Source organism: Monomorium pharaonis, chromosome 6, assembly GCF_013373865.1.
Source record: "Monomorium pharaonis isolate MP-MQ-018 chromosome 6, ASM1337386v2, whole genome shotgun sequence".
Lineage (NCBI taxonomy): Eukaryota > Metazoa > Arthropoda > Insecta > Hymenoptera > Formicidae > Monomorium > Monomorium pharaonis.
In genome coordinates, this window is record NC_050472.1 from 11,252,760 (window position 1) to 11,275,320 (window position 22,561).

General features: G+C 33.3%; 1 protein-coding gene across 5 annotated transcripts; it reads left to right on the plus strand.

Annotated features, from left to right (window-relative positions):
• Positions 1-75: 75 nt before the first annotated feature.
• LOC105832660 lies at positions 76-21,718 on the plus strand. 5 transcript variants are annotated; one of them, XM_036287999.1, is made up of 16 exons: positions 76-358; positions 1,059-1,110; positions 1,269-4,705; positions 5,779-5,864; positions 6,606-6,816; positions 8,107-8,213; positions 8,898-9,048; positions 9,120-9,258; positions 9,327-9,591; positions 12,220-12,389; positions 12,471-13,058; positions 13,176-13,511; positions 15,218-15,250; positions 18,036-18,281; positions 18,620-19,004; positions 19,989-21,718. In XM_036287999.1, the coding sequence occupies exons 2-16, from the start codon at positions 1,105-1,107 to the stop codon at positions 20,048-20,050; spliced, it is 6,222 nt and encodes a 2,073-aa protein (XP_036143892.1). In that variant the 5' UTR covers positions 76-358; positions 1,059-1,104; the 3' UTR covers positions 20,051-21,718. The 5 variants fall into 5 exon arrangements, with proteins under 5 accessions (XP_036143892.1, XP_036143893.1, XP_036143894.1 ...); XM_036288000.1 differs by lacking the exon at positions 15,218-15,250; XM_036288001.1 differs by lacking the exons at positions 18,620-19,004; positions 19,989-21,718 and adding an exon at positions 18,367-18,610.
• The last annotated feature ends 843 nt before the right edge of the window (positions 21,719-22,561 follow it).

A 22,561-nucleotide genomic window follows, 5' to 3' on the forward strand; every position in this document is an offset into this window, starting at 1 on the left:
TGTAGTTCACGTCACGAAGAACGGGGGGGGGGGAAGAGAGAGAAAGGATTCGTGACGTGTGTGTATGCTCAAGTCGAATCATTTTATCTCTCTTTCGCGCGCGCTCCTTTTCTCTCTTTCTCTCTCCCTTTTCCTCTATCTCGCTCTCGCATACGTCGAAATGTCCGCGTATACTCATACACATGAAATCGTGCCCGCGTGCGGCCATCGACGTTGACGTCGACGACGAGGACGAAAACGACAACGACGTTCGTTCCGCCGTGGAGGAATCGTGAAAGTGGCTGGCGGCAGCGGCAGCGGCCAATAATGCACACGCAGGACGCGTGGAGACGACAGCGCGAGTGACGATAGCTTTTAGGTGAGTGAACGCGTATTGTACGTCAATGCTTTCCCTCCGCACGGCAGTCGAGCGCCGTCGATTCTCACAGCTGGTTGTCCGAAACTCGCGATTCCGCCGTGCTTCCCGGACGGCCGTGACCGGCGGGCATCTGGCCACGTTCGTCGTTACATAATTATGTTGAATCGACCGTCTCCGCTTCGCGTTATCGGTGTCTATATTCCTCATCGCAGCCGAAGTCCCCCCCCCCCCCCCCCTCCCCGTTTGCCAGGCGAGTTTACGAAGCATCTTATCGTAAATAATCGCGTCCTTCGCACTCTCGCTCTCCTTTTCTTCCGGTCGTAAGAACGTGGAGAGGGAACCATCCCTTCGAGAAACTTCCAGTGCCACGAACACTCGTGGCTAATGACCCATTTATTAATCCATGCGCGCTAAAATTGACAGCGTCGCAATGATCAGCGTTTTTTTTCATGTCGCAAAAGAGCCTCGCGACCGATTAAGCACTCGCGCGTACTTGACGGTCACTTTTTCTTTTACTGCGGATCCACGTCAGCGCCAAAAATTATTCCTAGACTTTGTCAATAGTATAAGGATGACATATGTATACTGAATGCGCGCGATAGAAATTTTACGAAACTTCAGCGATTGTGTTACTTCCTCTTCATTGACTCTCCAACATTGCATGCATTACTCAATTTTGTAATTATTGATTGATTTACAGATCTCAAACACTGCTGTAAATCAGACCGTACTATTTCACAAGCAGCATGAATGTAAGTATACCTCGATTTGCTTTACATGCTGTGCAATGAAATGCAAAAGACGAACTTAACTGCAATTTTAGAATGTGATTCTATATTGCTTAGTAAATTTATTCTTACATCTAACTTGATTTTTATGTTCTTTAACATTATTTGTTTATTAATTTTAGAATCCTTATCGAGCCAGACCTACTGCCAGGTCGCGGGTGGATCATTCGGCTGCATATGGAATGCATAATCAAAATATGTGGATACCCATGTCGAGACCCCAATCGGATATTCCACCAAACGACACTCAGCAGTCCCTTGTAAACCAATCAAAACATGCTAGTGATACGTGGAAGGATCCCTGGGACTGGAATCTCGACCAACAATCGGATACCCAACAGCAACAACTACCATCACAACAAAACTATGTATCCTCGTATCAGAATCAAGGGCAGTCAATATCCAGTTCCACATCTCAAAACCATTATTACAAGAAAATCAATGGTAATATGTCCGATGTACTTAACCAGAATTCCATGTCAGACAGAAATACTCCAAGATCGGAGGTTGTTCATCAGGCTGGATCGAATTACGCGGACTCTTTGCCACCCTATGCGAACTATAATCAAAATCAGCAGTATCCATTGCCCCCTCGACAGAACAGCGCAAAATCCGATTACGAGCATGCTCAGTGGAATGCGAATGAGCAGCAGAGACTCGTGCCACAGCAGAAGGATCAGCCACCGACGCATCCGCCACATCCGATACATCCGCCACCGATGACGTTACAGAATAATTATAACTGGAGCAAAGATGACACAGCGAACCTGCCGTTGCAACATAATTGGCAGAATCATCCTGATATGCTGGGTCAGTGGCAGGATCAAAGTATTCCACAGGAGATGCAGCAGCAACAGCCAACGGGTAACAATATGGGCAATCAGTGCACACAACCAACGCCTCAAATATATAACGCGCCTGTCGAGGGTGGCAAAAAGGAACATTCCATGAATTGGTCCACCAGTGGGCAGCAGCAGAGTAACGAGATGGTTAACAAGTCTAATACTGCGTCGAGTCAGCATCAATCTTTACATTTAGTACAAACAAATAATAATGTGAATGACGCGTTTGCCTCTTGGATGCAGTTGGATAGCACACAATGGTTACAGCCAACAACAACAACAACAATAACTAGTGCGGATAACAGTTCAATCGCGGACACGTCACAAAATAATAATAATGATGCCAAGTTTGCTATGAATGAGTGGCAACAGATGCACATGACGCCATTTCATTATATTTCTGCATCTACTACTGTACCTACCACAACCATAGAAAATATTGTACATACGTCCAATAATAATAATGAACAACGGGAGAACGAGAAGCAAACAACAACTTCTGTCGCGAATACGCCTAACGATTCGACTGGTCAGGCGAAATCAATCGATGGAATCAAGTCATCGACTGGAGATCATAATTTGAGTATGCTGACCGATGACAGCTTGAAGAGCGATACTTCTAAGACTGTTATTGTTGGCGAGAAGGATGATTGTTCGACTTTTGTTTCTACAACGGCAGAGGAATTAACTGGCAATTTTAATCAACTTCATCTTGGAAACAAATCGAGAAAGCACATAGATTATTCTCTAAATGAATCGTTAGAGGTGTATTCGAGTTCTGCCCTTCCGGAAGGAAGAGCTCAACATCCTACTAATCTTGTTAACGTAGCAAATATCCGAGGTAATCCTGTTCCCGACAATATGCCTATGCTATCTCCTGATTATGCGCCGAGCGGTCCAGAAAATTCTCATTCTATCGACAGTCAGCCAATTGTTAGTCAAGAACATCTAATGCCGTCAAATACATATCAAAGTAGTGCTACTAAGATAACGGACAGTCTCTCACAAAGCGGATATGATCAGTGGTATAATCAAAACACATTGGAGAATGTGTGGTACACAAAGGACTACCAGCATCGTCCGCTACCTCCCAAGCAATGGAACACTCCCGAGCAGAACGTGGAGAACTACGAGAATATTCAACAAACGTCTGACTTTGTAAATGTCGAAGTCGTTGCACCCGCGACGACATTGAAGGCGCGCGATATCTACGGTTCGCGGGATTCCATAAATAAGGAGACACTGGACAACGATCCCAAGCCAAACGCAAGTCCTAAGGAGGCGATAAATATCCGAGATTTCAGGGAAGAGGTAAACAACATCGAAGTACCATCAATGCAGCAGCAGGCGCGGTCTCATCCACCTTTGGTGCCGGAACAGATGCCCGATAACTATGAATTTGCATCGAATGATAGAAATACGTTTTTGGAAACTGGTGAGTTAACGGACTCGCATCAAGAACAACACGAACCAACGCCACCGAGTCAGGATGATGAAAACGACGAAGTGCCTAATGATATTCCCTTTCTGCGCGAGGTACCCGGGCAATCGAGCACCATAGATCCACGCAGAAACGATCCTACAGGTCAGGAACATCATCACGTGCAGGCCGGGCAGCGTCTGTCCGACCCTAGGAGAAACGATCCCTCGGGTCAGGAACAAAGTGTGCAAGTTAGAAACATGCCTGACAGAGCGGAGCGCCGTGACATTCTTCTAGGGCAAGAGAGAAACACTCCTTTGTTGTTACGTGGCGATTCGGACACGCTGGAGCGACGGAACGATCCCTCAGGTAGGGAACGTTCCCTTCCACCGCAACAGTCACGGAACGATCCATCGGGCGAGGAAAGGTATCAGCTGCAGTCGCAAATAATGCTGGAGCCGAGCGAGACCCGCGAGGTGCTCGGCCGAGGCAACGAGCCTGATGAAGTTACGCAGCAAACGGACGCGGAACTCAGGCAGATACCAGGCGGAGCTTCCAACGACGTCGCGCAATTATCGGACGACAGAGCGACAGGTGGTAGAGTTGTCACTGGCTCTCCTCTTGAGATTCCTGCGACGATGCAATCCGCGATGCAGGATCAGGCAGGTGAATCGCGAAACAAGCGTGAGGAAGCGGTTGGCGCGTCTCTGGAGAGCGAGAATCAAGGTATCTCGTCAAATCGTCGAAATTCGTACGAGGACGAAGAGGACGAGGGCTCGCGCAACAGCCGAGATGAGAGTAGAGAGAGACGACGGGAAACCAGTCCCGATCGTCGACGATATGAGTATGATCGAAAGAACGCATACTACGATCGTGAATACGAGGACGACCCTTACTATTATGATCGTCGACGCGACAACGATCGTCAGTATAGTGCCCGCGATGATTTCGAACGATGGGACGTCCCATATCGGGACGATGAACGTAAGCATCACAGTCGCGACGACCTGGACCGACCAGGTAGAGACGATATGGACCGAAGAATCAGAGGAAAGGAAGATATGGATGAGAGGGACGGTAGAAGGAGATCGGATGATCGTAGAAGAGACAGAGGCGATGATCCACGTCGTCGCGACAGAGATCCGAGAGATTACGACGCACGATATTCTAGGGATCCTAGGGATAGAGAATACATTGATCGTGACAGAAGAAGAGACGACAGACGATCTCGAAGATATGATGATTATGACAGAGATCCATACAGACGGGATTACTACGACGATCCTTATGGAAGAAGGTATATTGATTATTTAATTATAAGGTATTGGAAAGAAGCAGTTACACTTTATCAGCATATTGTCTAATAATTATTTTGAAAAGCTCTCTCAAATAAATCTTTTTAAATTGCTTTATCATTTTTAACACAATATTTAGTTTTTTCTGTTATCTGAGCGACGTTAAATGACATTTAAATATTTGATGGGGTTTAATTTAATTTTTCTCCCAGTGAAAATTTTTCTCAGAATTTTTATACAAATTTGAACATTTTTTCAAACGCACCAAAAAATCTATCCTCTCTCAGAATTTTCAATATAATTTTTCAAGATTCTTAATAAATTTTTACCAAATTTCACAATTTTTTAAAATTACTGTATAATTTTCTAACTATTTAGAAAAACTTTTTAATTTGAATCTTAGAATATTTAAACTTGATATATATGACAAATTCTAAAAAAATTTTTTATCAAGGTTTCTTAACCTTTAGAAGACGGGAAATTTTCAGTGCAAATCAATCTCTTTTAAAACGTGTAATTTATATTTAAATCGAATGTATAACTTCGGACAAATCTCCGATCAAGTAAGTGGTCCCTAAAGGGACCAGTCCCGTCCGCGAGGGAAAGGTCAATGCAAAAAAATTGATGCAATGATTTTTGGGTGTTTTTCAACGTAATTTTTTGCGCTGAATACGAAAAAAATAGTTTAAAAAATCCTAGATGCGTCCTTTACCTCGAAAAAGGTCATTTCAAGGTCAAATATTTGTTTTGCGAGCGCTTCGCAATTTCCCCCTCTCTTACTACGCGGGCCGGATCTCTTTTTTTCACTATTTTTCCCGTATTCAGCACATCGAATTACCCCTAAAAAACAAAAATTTTGTTTCTTAGGGTGGTCCCTTTTGGGACCAGTCCCGTCCTCTAAAGGTTAATGTATATATACAATTTTTGTGTTTGTAACTTTAGAAGAATATTTTAAAAGAATATTTATATAACTGTAAACAATATTACTAATGTTCAATAAATAGAATTTATTTTGAGAAACAACTTGTTTTAATAATTAATATTGTATTTTATATTACATTTATAATATGTTTAGTTCCAGGCCTTCAAGTAGATCTTCTTACAATGATAGAGATCGTGAATACTACATGCGTACGAGAGATCCTTACTATGCATATAATGGTACATGTTACAATAAAATACATATATAATATATTTTAACAAAATGTTTTCCTACTGGGAAAACCAAAAAACTTTGGAATTTTTGGGGAATTTAGATTTGATATTTCTTTTAATTCAAGGAATATAATTTTCTTTAAAAAATCATACATTTATATTGAGATTTTATTGTACTCATTCTCTCTCAGGGAAATTTTTTAATATTTATTTTTTAATTTTTTTTTTTTTTTTTTTTTTGACAAAAAATTCTTTGATTATTTTTTCCTTGACAATACAAAATCAATTAACAATAAATGGTTTACACAAATATTCTTTTGTGGCGTGCAAGTTGTTATTTTAAAAAATACAGTAATAATAGAAAACAATATATTATTTTAAATTAGTATTGTATGTTCAATCAACTTCCGAATTTTGTATTTTTAGTAAACTAGATAAAATGTTATAGCAGACAGATTATGCCATATGTAGTTTATATTACTGCTTTCTAATATTATCTTAAATGTAATATTTAAAACTCAATTGACTTTTCTTCGTAATTAAAGAATACGAAAAGATATAACTAAAAGATATAACAAATTTATTTCAAAGCTACATTAAAAAATTATGTAATCTTATCTGGAACTTTGAGTAAAATTCCTCGAGAATTCGGCAATTTTTTTTTTTTAATTTGATTAAATCTCATTTAAGAAATGCAATAATAATATTTTTTATGATAGTAATTATTAAATATAATTGTGAATACAGGATACAGTGGTTATGATTATGGTGCTCATTATGGCAACAATTATTATGCATATCTTGAAAACTTACGTCGAACGAATCCTGCTGCCTATTCCGAGTGGTACCACAAATATTATTCCAGTCAACATCAGCAACAGCACATTGCTAGAGGAGCCAGCAACTATCCGGAGGATAGAGCGAGTGTTCACTCCGGTCGTAGTTCCTGTGACGACAGGTGTGTCCTGAATTTTTTCCTTTTTTTTTTAAATTTTTATTTAAAGAGCTTTTGAATAGTTATTGCTTCTTATCTCAATGCGGATTTTATAACGTTCGTTGTATATTAGATTTTTTCCAATCCCAAGTGCATGTTTTCATTCATCCAACAAGGCATTCTATGTCCCACATTTTGGATATTCAAGATGGGCCGGAAATCTGCGGGAGCGCAGTACGGCTTGTCACAATTTTAATAGGTGAGACCGGGAGTTTCCCTCTCTCGGTTCGAAACTTTTAAGCTAGATGAGCTAAAAATTTTGTTCCTTTAAAATTACAATCCTACACACATTCATACAATTAACTAGGGCTGTGTTCCAATGTTTACTGCCAGTGCAAGTGTAGCTGTGTTATTACAGCAATTATTTTATGTATAGTAAAATACTATGATTACATTAGTAATTGAATAAAATACAACAGTACAATAGTAATCATGTAAAAATATATAGAATTACGTATTTAATTTTGTTTATATTAAAGGTATACGAAAAGTTTAAATTTAAATCGACTCTGGAAGATTTCGAAAAAAATTCAAATAAATGGAAAATTTTAAATCACTTATGATTCGATTTCGAATTAATCGCTTATTTTATTTCTTATTTATATCTCTTGCGAGATCAATCTTATATCAACACGTACTAATTCTCTTGCCTGATCATTTGTTGATTTTCTTTCTACTACTTTTAAATCTTGTAAATTATTCAAAAATTTGTGTACACAATAGATCGCATTCGTAAATTTGTTTATTTTATAGAATATAGAAATTTTTGAAATTGCTTTATTATATTTTTTCTAATAAAGTACACTAAAGTGTTATCACTTCAATGTTAACATTATAATTTATTTTTATTAATTACGATATGTATTAATTTATCAGTGTAGCACCCTTCACTTTTATTGTCTAGTATTTAGTATAAATTACTTAGCATTTTTTATAATTATTTTCTAAAATTCTTGTAATTGTTTTGTCTATTAAAAAGAATTTGCAATGTCATTTAAAATATTTTATTATGTTTAAATTAGAATATAAATTCAACAAAAATTTGATTTAATTCGATTCGATCTCACAAATATTGTATTTGATTCACACACGTCTAGTTTATGCTAAATTTGCTGTAAAGTTTAAATGGAACATGCTTATTTTGTATATATAATTATGTGTGTCGTTTAATGTTTATTATAATGAATACAATTAGTTCATATTTTTTGTAAATTTTTAAAGGTCTTTTATTAAAAAGAATGATGTTTATTTCAGAATGACTGGTGATAAACGAACATTGGGTAATATGTCACTTATGGAAGATTCGATAATTACTTCTGCTCGATTAACACCGACTAAATATTCCACATCTCATGCATATGGTATAATTTATAATCAGTTCCATATTATATAATTTCTTATTAAAGTTTCATAAGATCTAATAAATGAAAAATATTTCAACAGCATAGTAAACTTATGTTTAAAGAAATAAATAAGTTATGTTGCTCTGCTTTAAAAATGTATTTTTATTTATAAAATGAAATACAAAATTGGAATATATTAAAAAATAAAATGTTCTGCGTGATAATTTCGATAAATAATTTGAAATAAAAAGTAAGCAATACTTTGCCTTACATTTTTTTTTATTTTTAGATCATAAAAGAAATTACTTTAAATTTTATTTTTCGCAAAATTGAATATGTTTAAATGTAAAAATTTTGTTTTTTTTTTTGTTTTTCTTTTTATATATAACTTAAGAAAAAAATTAAAAATCGGAAAAAACCTCCGATGTCAAATATTATTGCTTTAAAATTTCAAATTGATTGTATAAATTATATTTGAGTTATTGGCTATCGCGTTTAAACACTTTTTTAATATAATTTTATGTACATTTTACTTTTTTAAATATACATATTTTAAAAACAAAATATTAGATCTTTATCTCTCTAAACAAAAGTTTTACATAATATTGAAATACTCTACTTTTTGATTCAATATTCATTAGAGCTCTATGATTTCTTAATGTTTAATATGTGTGTTAAGCCAATTTAAAAATTCGCCTACAGGATGCTTTTCCATTGGATCTTTGGTACATGTTCATCCAAGCTATCCAGCTGATGGCGAAAGAGCTAAAGTAGATATTTTTCGCATAGATAACTTGCTCTCGCATGATCCTATTGCACGCGATTTACGATTATATCCAGGACCTCTAATTAAGTAAGTAAATTTGTACAAAATTATAACAAAAACTTAATAAACATAATTACGTAACAATGGATCTATTACAGTGATGTGACGCACAAGAATACCATCATAGAATATTGTGAGAACAAAATTAAAAAAGCAGTGATAAATGAAGAAATAGTCGATCGCGCTTCTTACATCTTACTATATGAACTGATGATTATGCTAATTCAACACAATGGAGTAAGTTTTTTATTCGAGAACTGATTTAAGAAATCTGTTCAATTAAATTAATGTCACTTCACATTTAGTATGTTGTTGGCGTCGATATTGCCGGGCTCTTATTACGTAATAAGGACGCTTATCCTCACGACACGAATAAATTCAAGTCTCGGGATGTGGGATGCAGAGAATCCCAAATATCGCAACGATCCGGAGGGACGGGCAATAACGGGAGTACCCAGGATATTTCAACACTATCTGAGAAAACTGAAACCAAGCAGCAAAAAACTGTAGAACAAATAACAGATGAATTCAGAAATACATTGCTCTATGGACGGGTTCAAGAAGCATTAGGTATTAAAAAAACAATACTTATCGCGAGAAATTAGAAAACATAAAATTTTCAGAAAATTTTTCTATCCTTAAGGGGATCCAGGAGTGCCTTTGAAATTTGATCGAGGTCGATAAGGTAGAGTCATTCGTGCACATCATTAATGAGATTTTATATGTATTTCTTGTATAGATTTAGAAATCCTTTTCCAGAATTAAAGTACACATATTAATATTAATCTATAAATTGGATTTTATATTGAAAACGAAAAAAATTTTTCTCATATTGCTCTACTTATCGACTTTTTACGTGTACATAACCCAAATTTTCGTTTTTTCATTTTCCAATTTGCGGAATGCGAATCTTTTTTTCTAGGATTCTAATCTTATTTCTAATTGCACGATATTATTCCTGAGAGTTTTTTCTAGGGGGCGACGTGATTATTTTATACATATAAACTATAGATTTTTTGTATGAAGCAAATATTGTCGTTAGGTGACTAATAAATAACAATTTTTTTTTATTTATCAGAACAAATCGTACGTCGCCCCCTTCATTTTTGTGCGTACTTTAATCCTGTAAAAGGATTTTGCATTCTGTTACTCCAATTCGAAAATCCAAGTTCCCAAAAAAATGTCGGTAACTCTGTCACTCCCGGATCCCCTTAAAAATCAAAATTTTTATAGAATTTTATTAAAATTCTGCGAAATTTTGGAAATTTTATTTTGTTTTTAAATTCTATCTCTTTCTAACCAAAAATTACTTTTTTTTCATTTTTGGTAATGCAAAATTATCGATAATCGACGAAACTATTAAATATGGCATACGCATTTATATACATTCACATTCTTGTAGTTTTTATAATTTTTTAAAATTATTGACAAAAAAACAATGCATTGTTCTAAATTGTGTTTAATCACATTGCACATTTTGTACTTTTAGTGAAGTTATATCATTGCGAACAAATCGTTATATATGCCATTTAATTCATTTTTTTAAAACTCTTAAAGGGGGATATAAAAAATTGACAATTTTCCCACCGCAAATTGAGACGCAAAATTTTCTAGAGTGTATTTTTTCCTATAGAATCCATATATGACTCTTAAAATTATGCTAAGTGAAGGGGAAAAAAGTTGCAGCTCGTTAAGATCTGGTGAACACATTTTTATTAATACTAATGTGCTTTTATCATTTCCTCTAATCAGCTCCTATAATCAGCTATCAATTCCCTTTGAATTTCAAAAACTTTTTGACCTTATTGTATGATATTTTAGAAAACAGATAAATAAGCCCTTGCAACCACTAAGTTGATATTTTTACTGTTCTACTATGTAACTATACATTTTTTTTTACCTTATCCAAGATTCTGCCAGATCGATCACAGTCTTTCTTTTTATTAGATTTTTCAAAATTTAATTTTTGAATAAAAAAACCTAAATTTTTTAAATTTTAGCGTCCAATTTTTTAATTTTTAAAAAATTGGACGCTAAACAATTCTGTAATCAAGTACCAGAATAAAAAACAAAATTAAATTAATTATCAACATCCATGAGCTTATAGACGATAAAACTGACTGTAACTTTTTTTTCCTTTACTTAGAATAATTTTAACAGTTATATTCGGATTCTACGGGAAAAATACATTAGAAAACACGGAAATTTGTGTTTACCTCGCGGTCAGCAAATCAATTTGATTCCCCTTTAATATTAAAAACTTAAGTGGTTTTTCTTTCTGTAGTTGTATGATATAGGGGTTTTGACTGTTTAAGTATGGACTACTAGCAGCCAATATCTGCAGCCGTAGTTAATATCTGCAACGCTACAAGGTAACCAAACGAGAAAACGGCAAACTAATGTATGATTCTATCACAGTATAAGTGTGTGTATATATATATATATATACTTATACTATGTTATGCTCGTAGACAACATACACCTACATGTGATAAATTTCTATATTGGGAATCGATCATGTAATTTTTTCCCTAGGGTGGAAACGTGAAAAGTGAAAAATTTCAAGTTACTGTCTCTTTCTATTCAACACTAATAGAAAGAGATAATTACATGAAACTTTTCACTTTTCATGTTTTCGCCCTAAGGAAAAAGTTACATGATTGCTGCCCTGCGCACACAGCTGAACATAACCTCATGGCATTCAAAACACCTGGGTTTTTGGTATTTGGTAGATTGGCAGATGCTGCAGATTGTTGTCATGTTGAATACGGAACCTCTCACTTGCTCTAATGGCAAAAATAGGCTGCTAACAGTCCATACTTATATAGTATAAGTATGGGGAAGGGGGACATTTAAAGAAAAAAACAAGATTTATTAAAATAAATAAAAGATTGTATTTATTTATTATTATTAATTTATTAAACTTTTTACTAAGCAAAATCCAGCCAGCTTTGGCTCTATAAGCGTTTTTTATTTGTTATTTGATAAAAGATATATAAAATAAATTTATTTTAAAGCTGCATTTAAAAAATTATTTAATCTTACCTAAAATTTTCAATAAAATTTCTAAAAAACCAGAAAATTTTGGTAAATTTTTTTACAAAATTTGATTAAATAGAAAAAGGAAGGCTTTATTTCTTTTAAATACTATTTAACATTAGGAATGTTACTAATTAAATTTTTTATTTATCTGAACAGAATATGCGATGAATGAAGGACTTTGGGGTCATGCTCTTTTCTTGGCTAGTAAATTGGATAAACGCACACATGCTTCTGTAATGACTCGTTTTGCAAATAGTTTGCCACCACACGATCCACTGCAGACCTTATATCAATTGCATTCTGGTCGTGTGCCTGCCATAGTTACAGTAAGAGTTATGTTTCTGTCTCACAATAAAATGATTTACACTTTTTCGCCTTCATACTATATTTGTTTCCTATTTCCATAGTGCGTCGCGGATCCACGTTGGGACGATTGGCGGTCTCATCTAGCTATGATTATTTCTAATACCTCGGCTAATCCAGAAGTTAATCGGCGATCCATAACGACCCTCGGGGATACATTATTCACGAGAGGTGACATCTACGCCGCTCATTTTTGTTATATACTTGCTCAAATTGATTTCGGAGCTTATGGAACTAATGGAGTTAAACTCGTGTTGATTGGCTCTAATCACAATAAGCCATATCCTGAATTCTTCAACATGGAAGCTGTCATGTTAACAGAGATTTATGAATACGCTCGAAGTCTTAGCGATCCGAAATTTACATTAGTAGACCTTCAAACATTCAAATTTGATCTAACCGTAAAGATGGTGGATTGTGGTTTGATAGAAAAGGCTTTATTGTATATCGAACAAATCGCAACGAACATCGCAAATGACCCATCAAAATACAAGAAATCCTTTATCGAAGCGGTTTATGTATTGGGTGACCGAATCAAATACCATGATCCAGTCTATAAAGATGCTATTGAAGATGCTGCAAATGTAACATGGCTTACCAAATTAGCGAAGATAGTTGGAAAATATCAGGTAGTTGTGTGATTACAAGATGTATAATATTTATAAGTTCTAATTTTACTTATTGTATATATTATTTAGTTTTTTTACTATACGATTAGTGTGCATGTATTAAATAGAATTCTGTTGTAGGAACAGACTATCGAAGAGGAAACGTACGGTTCCGACACTCTGGGAAAAGAAAATCAGAAAACTGTCAGCGAAATGCCATCAGATTGGCAGCCTTTATCTTTGCCCACGAACATTCAGGATCCGAACGCACAATATATGGGAAATGTAGATGAATCTATTCAGTATCAACAATCGCAGCAGCAAGATTATTGGAACCTGCAATCATCGTATTATCAGAACAATTATGAAAGAAGAAATGAGTCTGTGCCTAATTGGCAACAACAATCCATATCAGGCTTACCTACCGATCAAACGGAAATAAATAACTCACAGCAGCAAGACAAATGGAACTATGAGGTATATTAAAAACTAGCAATAATTTTATTTTAGTTCTTTAATAAAAAAAAATCATTTTTCTCGTGATATATCTGTATCTTTACATTCATAAAATACGCTATTTTTCCATTTTCAAATATCTAATAGAAAATTTTTATTATCGACTTGAATAACTTAAAATCATATATATATATATATATATACACTGGCGCAAAAAAACGAGACAAAAATTTTGACCGATTTTTAGGTAGTCTTTAAAGTGATGCAACTGTGCAAAAAATTATCCAAATTACATGTACTTTTTTTTTTTTTTAATTAAAGGACAAAGACTCTACTTTGAGAACGTGGTGCACTTCGGGTCACTTTGATGACGGCGGTATGATTAGTTAAATACGAATAAAATCAATGTGCAATATCATATTGATACTCAAAATTCATGATATTAAAAAAATACCGTATTTATTTGTTAAAATACCCTAAAATGCAGTGCAAATTTCAAACTTGTGTGCAATTAACAAAAAACATCGTATCGACATGTTTTTTTTTAATTGCTTAGAAAAGAATGAACTTTAAGAATCTGGATTAATATTAGCTAGATTTTAATGAGAAACTTGTGAAAAATGATAACAAACTTTTTTCAATTAAAAAAAAAAGTTTGGTTTTCATGCGATACAAAAGGTTCGCACTTAACAAATCAAACTTTCGCCTAGGGATTCTCAAAGTAGAGTCTTTTCCCTTTAATTTATAATTTACCAGCATATACGCGCGCCAACAAATTTGTCAGTCTTAAAACACAATTTTTTCGGTAGAATATGTAATATTACAGATTAAATTGATTAGCAATTTAATATCTTTTGATACTAACAAGCATCTATAAATATTACCTTAATTAAATCCCAGAAAAAATGGTAAAGAAATTATTGCAAAAAATAACCTCAGCCAGGATTTTATCCTGAATCTAATTTTAGGATATTTGTAAAAAGATAAAATTTTATATAAATTTTGATATAAAGATTATAAAGATAAAACAAAATTATAGTTTTATCTTTTTACAAATATCGATTTATTACAAAAATGAGACTTTTGTTTATGATTTCACACATTACACCAAGGTGTTTGCTATCGAAAATCTGAAATTTTCTTTTCTATCTTTGAAATGATGGGTTTTCGTGGAATTTTATTGATGTTTAAGGAAATTTGGAAAATTTTATTTTCAAATTAGAATTTTTTTTCTTAGAAAACTTTTTTAATCATTTTTCCTTGATAATGCAAAATTGGCAATTGATTAGCAATATAACATATACATTTACGTATATTCTCGAGCAACTCGTTAGTTTTTATTTAAAAATCAGTGAATCTGACAATAGAAGAACATACATCGTTTTAAATTACACTTAATCACTTTTCGAATTCTCGCTGCTGATGAACTAGGTTCGTGTATTGCAAATAGATTATTATATGCTATTTAATTTTTTTTTCCAAATTTAATATCTAAGCTTAAATGAGTTTTTGTTGATTGAGGGATATTACAAATTAAATAAATTTATTTTAATGCTGCATCAAAAAATTTTCTAATTTTACTTGGAACTTTGAATAAAACTACTGAAAAATCCGTGAATTCTCGGGTAATTTTTGTAGTCAAAATTTGAGTAAACACCTTGATTATTTATCTCGAAGCATTACAATTAACATTTTTCATGTGTTTCTTAATGCTTGCTCACTGACAGGCGGAAAGGGAAGATAAAACACCCACTCCTGAAGTAAGTAATTGCGGACTTGTCTCGGATAATATTCTCGATTTTGAAGGATCGCCAGATGCTATCGGTATTAATTCGTTACGACGTCGTAATGTGTCTGTAAAATCAAATCCGTGCATCGCCTCTGCATTTGACGATAATACTCCCGGCAATGTACCTACGTTCTTTAATCTTTCCGGCAGTAATCTCGATGTCAAAATTCCAAATTCTCGTAGAAAATATCCCAAATTGACTACGAGCTATCCGAAAATTCTACCAAACAAAGTACATCCAAAAGACATTAGAAAACCGAGACGTATCGAGCCTATGTTTTCAAAACCACCGTGCTCACAACCGCCGGTGTTCTTAAAGTGTAAGATTAAAAAAAAGAATCCATCCGAGGATAAAGAAGAGATAGCGCCGGAAAGACTGGACGAAGGAAATTTATTCACGTCGTTACAAACTACAGATTTAGATATTCAATTTAGCAAATTGAAACTCGAGTCACTTTTAGCGCCCGACTTATCTTCCGAAGTCAAAGAGAGCAACGTTTCTTTCAATAGCCAAGCACAGACCTTAAAACAATATTGTAATTTCGAGGAGAAGAAAGTTATGAGGGTGGCACCGCATATTCGCAGAAAGGATGTTATTTGTGATACGGTAGACGCGTGGTCGTACGATAGTACAGGACAGAATATTTCCGAATCATCTAGATATAAGCCACTTGTTTTCGGTGGCACGTATCCGATTGATTTACCGCTTAGATTTAGAAACAGTCATCGTGTAATCGATGAAATCTCAACTAAGGATAATACGTCTTTGACTTACGACATTGATATGCCCACAAAATGCGACTAAAAAAATAATTTATAAGCGCGTGTAGAATCCTGACCAAGTTTTCTGTACATGTTAAATACAGAGATAAGTGTGATTGTAATTCTCTATTGATAGATATTACTGAATTTTCTTGTTCATGTATTTTTTTTAAGATGGCAGTATATAAGTAAATAATTCCTTTTTAATATTTAATATAATTATTGAAAATATAAAGTAGAAGAAAATTACCAACAGATGTAGAATGAACTTGATTATTCAGTTTATATCCTAATTTTTTCTAAAAATATATAAAATTTTTACATGTTATATAAATATATTCAGTTGAGAAAAGAATCCATATATTGTGATCAAATAGAGGCGTAATAACGTGGGTTTTTTTGTCATATTAACACTTTCCGTGCTACATTACTGTTGATCCATGCTAAATTTTTTGTTCAAGCAAATGTTAAGTATAAAAAAATATAATAATAAAATATTTTTTGATTATGCTTAAATACATAATTATGATATATGCAGCGTTGTAATCAGTTTTTCAACTTGAAATGTCAACTACAATTTTTAATTTCTTTATATAAAACCTCTTTATATATAAAACTTATTTATTGAAATCGATTAATTGTTTATAATGGAGTTTTCCACCGGGAAAAACCGAATTGGGTTAACCCATCTTAGGTTCTTATTTTTCTAGAACTGGCCAATCACAGTTATTCAATTTTTCAGAAGAATGGCTGTGATTGGCTTTATGACGTCATTAATCGCTTCCGGAGCGATTAACCCAAGATCGGTCGAAAACGCTATAAGTTTCTATAGTTATTGTTCAATTATTGAAATAATTATTTTCGAAAACACAAGATTGCATGTATTATTTTTTTTTCTTTTATAAAAATACAATTTTTATTTTACCGTATTACTATATAGTTAAACAAAATTATATATTACTTTAATTATGAAATGTTTAATAATTAAATAATTATTACAACGAATATTGGTACTAAATATTTTTTTTTTTTTTTTTAATATTTTTAGCTTATATGTATAAACTGCATGCCAACAATTTCAGTCAGTCTTGAAACACAGTTACTAAGCTAAATATCAATGCCCCAGAAGCATCTTTAAAATCCCTTCCTACTTAAAAATATTTTTTATACTTTTTTAGCTATTATGCAATACATTTTATTTATTTAGTATGCAATATATTTTATTTATTTAATACATTTATTTTATATATAATATAACAATGCTGCGTGAGTCATCGGTGACTAATGTAGCATGATGAATAAGCCACATAAAATTGATACGGCACAGAACGTGTTAATTATGGTATTGTATAATTTTATAAAGTTTTAATATTATTTTAAGTGCTATTTGTGAATGTATACAAACGTATTGTTACTGTTGATATTAAACACATAATAAAGTTTTGTCACACAATACATTTTCTTGAACTCCTTACAACACGATTTATCATTATATAAAAATATAGGCTATTGCATATATAGGCTGTCAAAAAGAAATATTTTAAACTTAGACATCGTGTAATATTTATTAAAACCAGCCAAAGATATTTAACATGGAGTGAAAAGCTGATGTAATAGTAAAAAAATTAAAAACTATTTTAATGTAATGCACTGTATTATCACGTGTTCTTCAAATCTTTTCTTTAACACATGGAATTCATCTGCTTTTTATAATCTGCTTCTAATGTGTTTCTGATTTCAACATCTTTTTGATCATAATGAATATTTCATATATCACCGCAGGGCAAAATCATGTGTAAAATAAAAATAGTAAGCAAAGTTTCTCACTTTTTACTGTAATACATTTATGAGTATCGCATATTTTGTAAGTATCTCGAACATATATTGCGATCAAGGTTATTGGCATGTGATAGATGAACTCGCATTGTTACAGTAAATAGTGATGAACTTTGCTGGAATAAGCTTGCGATGATCAATCATATATTTTATTTCAGCCTATGCAGCCAACAATCTCTATGACACCATCAATGAGTAAGCAGTATGATCCATTAGAAGAATTGGACGCGCTTGAGAGTCCACAATTAGCCACTAAACCTGTAACGGACACGAAGAAAATTACCGAGAAAACGGCTGAGAAAAAATCCGTCGGCAGTGGTGGCTCCTGGTTCGGTGGTTTGATCAGTAAATTCGCGCCCAAGCCGAAAAATCAAATGATATTGCCAGACGATAGCAACCCAAAGGTAAGAATCTACCATTGCACCGTAGTATCTTTTGCCAACTTATTAAAAAATTACGAAGGACGGTTTTATGTTTTATGTCGTTAAGGGCCGCTTGCGCGGATACTTTTGGTAATTGAATGCTATTTATGGTTACAACAATGCTTATAAGACGGACGATAAACAGGCCAGTATAATGATAGGAGTTTTTTTTAGTAACTGTCAACTAACTGTTAACTAATGAATTGCTACTAATACTCTTCTTATTTGTTAGCTAGAGTTTTTTCTAACGTACGAACACAAACGGTGGAGAAAATTCGCTTGTTGAATCGTATCAACTCTGTCGTCTTTTTGTATTGCAGATCATATGGGATGAGGTCGCTAAGAAGTGGATGAACAAGGATGAGGATGGTGACATCGGTGTCGGAACATTGGCCCCACCGCCCAAAACGTCTGATATGAATTTTCGAGCACCAGTGATGGAACTTGGACGCGATGGCTCGCAGCCGCCTCCACCAAGTGCACACAACGAGGATATGTCAGCGACAGATATTATGAAATTGCCTACCGGTAACAATATGTTCAAACTGCCAAAGGGTAGGAATACGCGTGCCAACTACGTAGACATAATGAATCCCGGTGGAAAATTCAAAAGTAGCGCGGTATCTTCTAACATTGCCACTCCCACAACATCTCCGCTTGTACCCATGGCTACCTCGTCCCCACAAATGTTTATCCCCGCGCCAAGTAAGTCACCGCATTTCTAAACTTTAACTTGTCTCGACCTTATTCACGCAAGTTTAGTCTGCAGCTTATTTTTTTCTGTATATTCCGAAATATAATATTTAGAGAGATCAAGAGATAAGTCTCCTGGTAAAAAAAAAATGTTCTCACACTTTTTCATATTTCTTTTCAAAATTTATCATTTTAAATTTTGAATAATTAAATCTTTCTGCGTGTGAAAAAAATACTTTAAATTTTTTCAAATTTGTTAAGTTTCTTTCAGAAATTATAAAATGAGAAATCTTGAAATATAGAATTTATATGTGTGGAGATTTCTAGAAAAAAATGTAAATCTTAAATATAATATCATCTATAAATTTCATATTTTTTCAATTTTGCAGATTTTGTAGATTTTTTTAATTATAGAAATTTTAAATTAGAAATTCTTAGAATATATCAGAATTTAATAAAGATTTTTAAGAAAATAATTTGTAAATTAGGAATTTCTATTGCATACCTTTCGATTAAAACAATATGCTACTTTCCGAAAAATTCTCGGAATGTTATTTCAGTGTAGCGAATTTATTTAGAAGTTACGCACTTATTTCCGTTTTAAGCACGTATTTCCATCGGATGATTGCCTATGTATTTGCTGCTATCCATCCTTATGGAAATACGTGAGTGCATTCCTGTTACTCTATGTTCATTTAGTTTGTAAGTAAATCGCTATTGAGTACTAGATTTGATGTCACGCGAAGATTCAAGTTTTGTGAGCGATGTTCGAATTATGTGAGTAAGATATAATGTTGATATTTTTACGTGCGACCTATATAATTGGAGATCTAAGTTACAATCAGAATAATCCCTCGCTTCGAAAAGTGTTTTGTAAATTGACGTAAAGGAAGTAGAGGGAGGATTGTAGAGCATTGATTATAGCTATATCGCAGAATTTGTTACAACACGGCCTCGATATGTGCTGTAAATCTAAGTCTGATTTTATATGTACAGGAGAAGAAGAAAGAAGTATCGCACGCAGAATGCCGATAAATTATGAGATGTTAGGGATGTGAAAATTTTATAGAGAGTAAAAGGAGGAAGAGAAGCGAAATAGCACATTAAGTATGGCAAGAATACGTTGTTACTATATCGGGCTTATATAATATTATGAGATAATATTGATACACCAATAATACGCAACTGCCATCAACGTGCGGATAATGCGAAATGAGTTTGTATCTCGTTAGATTTGTAAGATACGTCCGTTGGTGTCTATCTTCATGAGAAATTTGATAGTCTTAGTTGCGAATAAGTGTTGCGTGTGATAATGGAAAGCGCGAAGAATCCTAGCAGGATAAACAAAATAGTTCAATGACTTTTTCGTTTTATGTTGGGACGCCTCTATCGGAAAATAAATATCTTGGAAGATATATATTTTTCGGTAAAGAATAAATATCTGCGTAAGTAAAGATTTTATTTGGCTCTTTACTTGGCTCAATCTATCATTGCGCTTCGTTCTATTCACGGCAATTTTAGAATTTTTTATTATAAAAATATTATTGGCTGTAGCGGCTCGTCTCAAATTTACTCTAGTAAATGTTCTGCAATATTATCCAGATTAAGAAATTCTTAATTGTCTTATGAAAATGATAGCAACGTTTCTAGCGCATAAATATTTGTTTTGCCGTTGACCACAATTAGAAAGGACTGGTTTTAGAAATGCATTTTTGTAAATTGTGACACGTAATACGTTTTATATCTATGACATACGAATTAAGTGCGTATATTACAATATATTATGATATTATATTATTATAATATATAATATGATATATTTTACAATGTATACAATTATAATATTATAATATGTATATGTTATACATGTTGATGCTATCACAGAGAAGTTGTCGCATATAATTTTATATATATGTATAAAATTATACGTGAACTTTAAGATTTGTACATACTCTAAATGTAGTTTTCGTAAACTTATTCTATCACAATTGTTTGTATAGAGAATTCGCGAGAATTTGTTTTTTAAATAGTCAAGACAACGGATCCTGCGACCTTCGATGAAATATACAAATAATCAGTCGCTCTATTTGTGATGAATGGCAGCCTATTACAATTAACATCATCTCAACCGCGTAATTGATCGATGACAAATGTTTATTGAAAAGCCTGCGCGTTGTCGTTACAGCGAAATATGTTATATACGTCTCTAATTCTTGCACGAAATCGAGCTTAAGTAATGAACTTGGGTGGCGATACGGAATGTGCAATTGAACCACCATCTCTTTTTCCTTATTATTTGCCACCGTTTGTTCGTTGTGCAACAACACTTTATTTAACAAGATCATTAACGTAAAATACAAAATGCGATCGACTCGCCTGAAAGTGCTCGGAACAGAGATATTATGTCGCGATAGAATGGCAGGCGAGAAGAAGAGATTTTAAGATTAGTGTTAAAGTTGAACAGAGAAGTATTAATCAAGCTGTAATGTAATGTATGTATAGACTGGTTTATGGAATGACGCGATTTCATCTTTGATGTAACATATTGCTATATACGTTTACACATTTTCGAATTCCGAGTTGATGTACGTTTATGGGGAAAATGCGGATTATAATATTGATAATAATAACAATAATGATGATCTACACTACTGTATATTATTAACATTAGTATTCACTGTCATAATTATTATTGATATTACAATAAAGAATAATACAAATTGAGAGATCTGGTAGTGATTATTTAATGATTGTACTGAAAAAATCTTTTATTAAAAGATTATTTGAATTTGAAAATATTTTCTGAAAAAATTTCTTTTTGTTATAACTTTTGTAAATTAAAGAAAATTAAAGATTTGAATTCGATACAGAATATTATTAAAAATATTACTTTAAATTTTTTAATTTAATAAACCATATTTGAGTTATCATGACTACTGCTTTGAAAAATGTTTTGAGAAAACCGCATTCGAAGATTAACAATAATTTTTCAACGTAATTTTGCACTATTCCTTTACTTAAAAATTTTAGGTAGTAATGAAATATATCCTATTTTTTATTTGCAATGCTAATTTAAGGGGTCAGAGGCAGTTAGAAGGCCAAAAAAAGACACTTTGGGGGATTTTTCCTTTGAAGCTACAGTATTATATTTAATTTATGCACATTCCCAGTGAACACAGTAATATAGCAGCAGTGTAAGAGCAATGTAACCGAATATAACAGGTTACGTTACTCTGAAATTACACGTAACTTACATGTAAGTTACAATTTCCGACTCAGCAATATAACATGTTATAATTACATGTTATCTAACCGTTACACAACAGTTACAGTAAAGAAAAATAAAATAAAATAAAAATTTCATTTTTTTGAAATTATTGTTATCAACAGCACATACTACATTTAGAATAAATTTTTATTAATTAATTAAATTTAAATTGTTATTTTTTATTTTATTCTTACTTGCCGCTGCTAGGTTTGAACCCGGGACCTTAGGATTACGAACCTTGTACTCTACCTGCTACGCCAATTTGACTCATCGATATGGGTACTTGTTATTGTCTCCATAT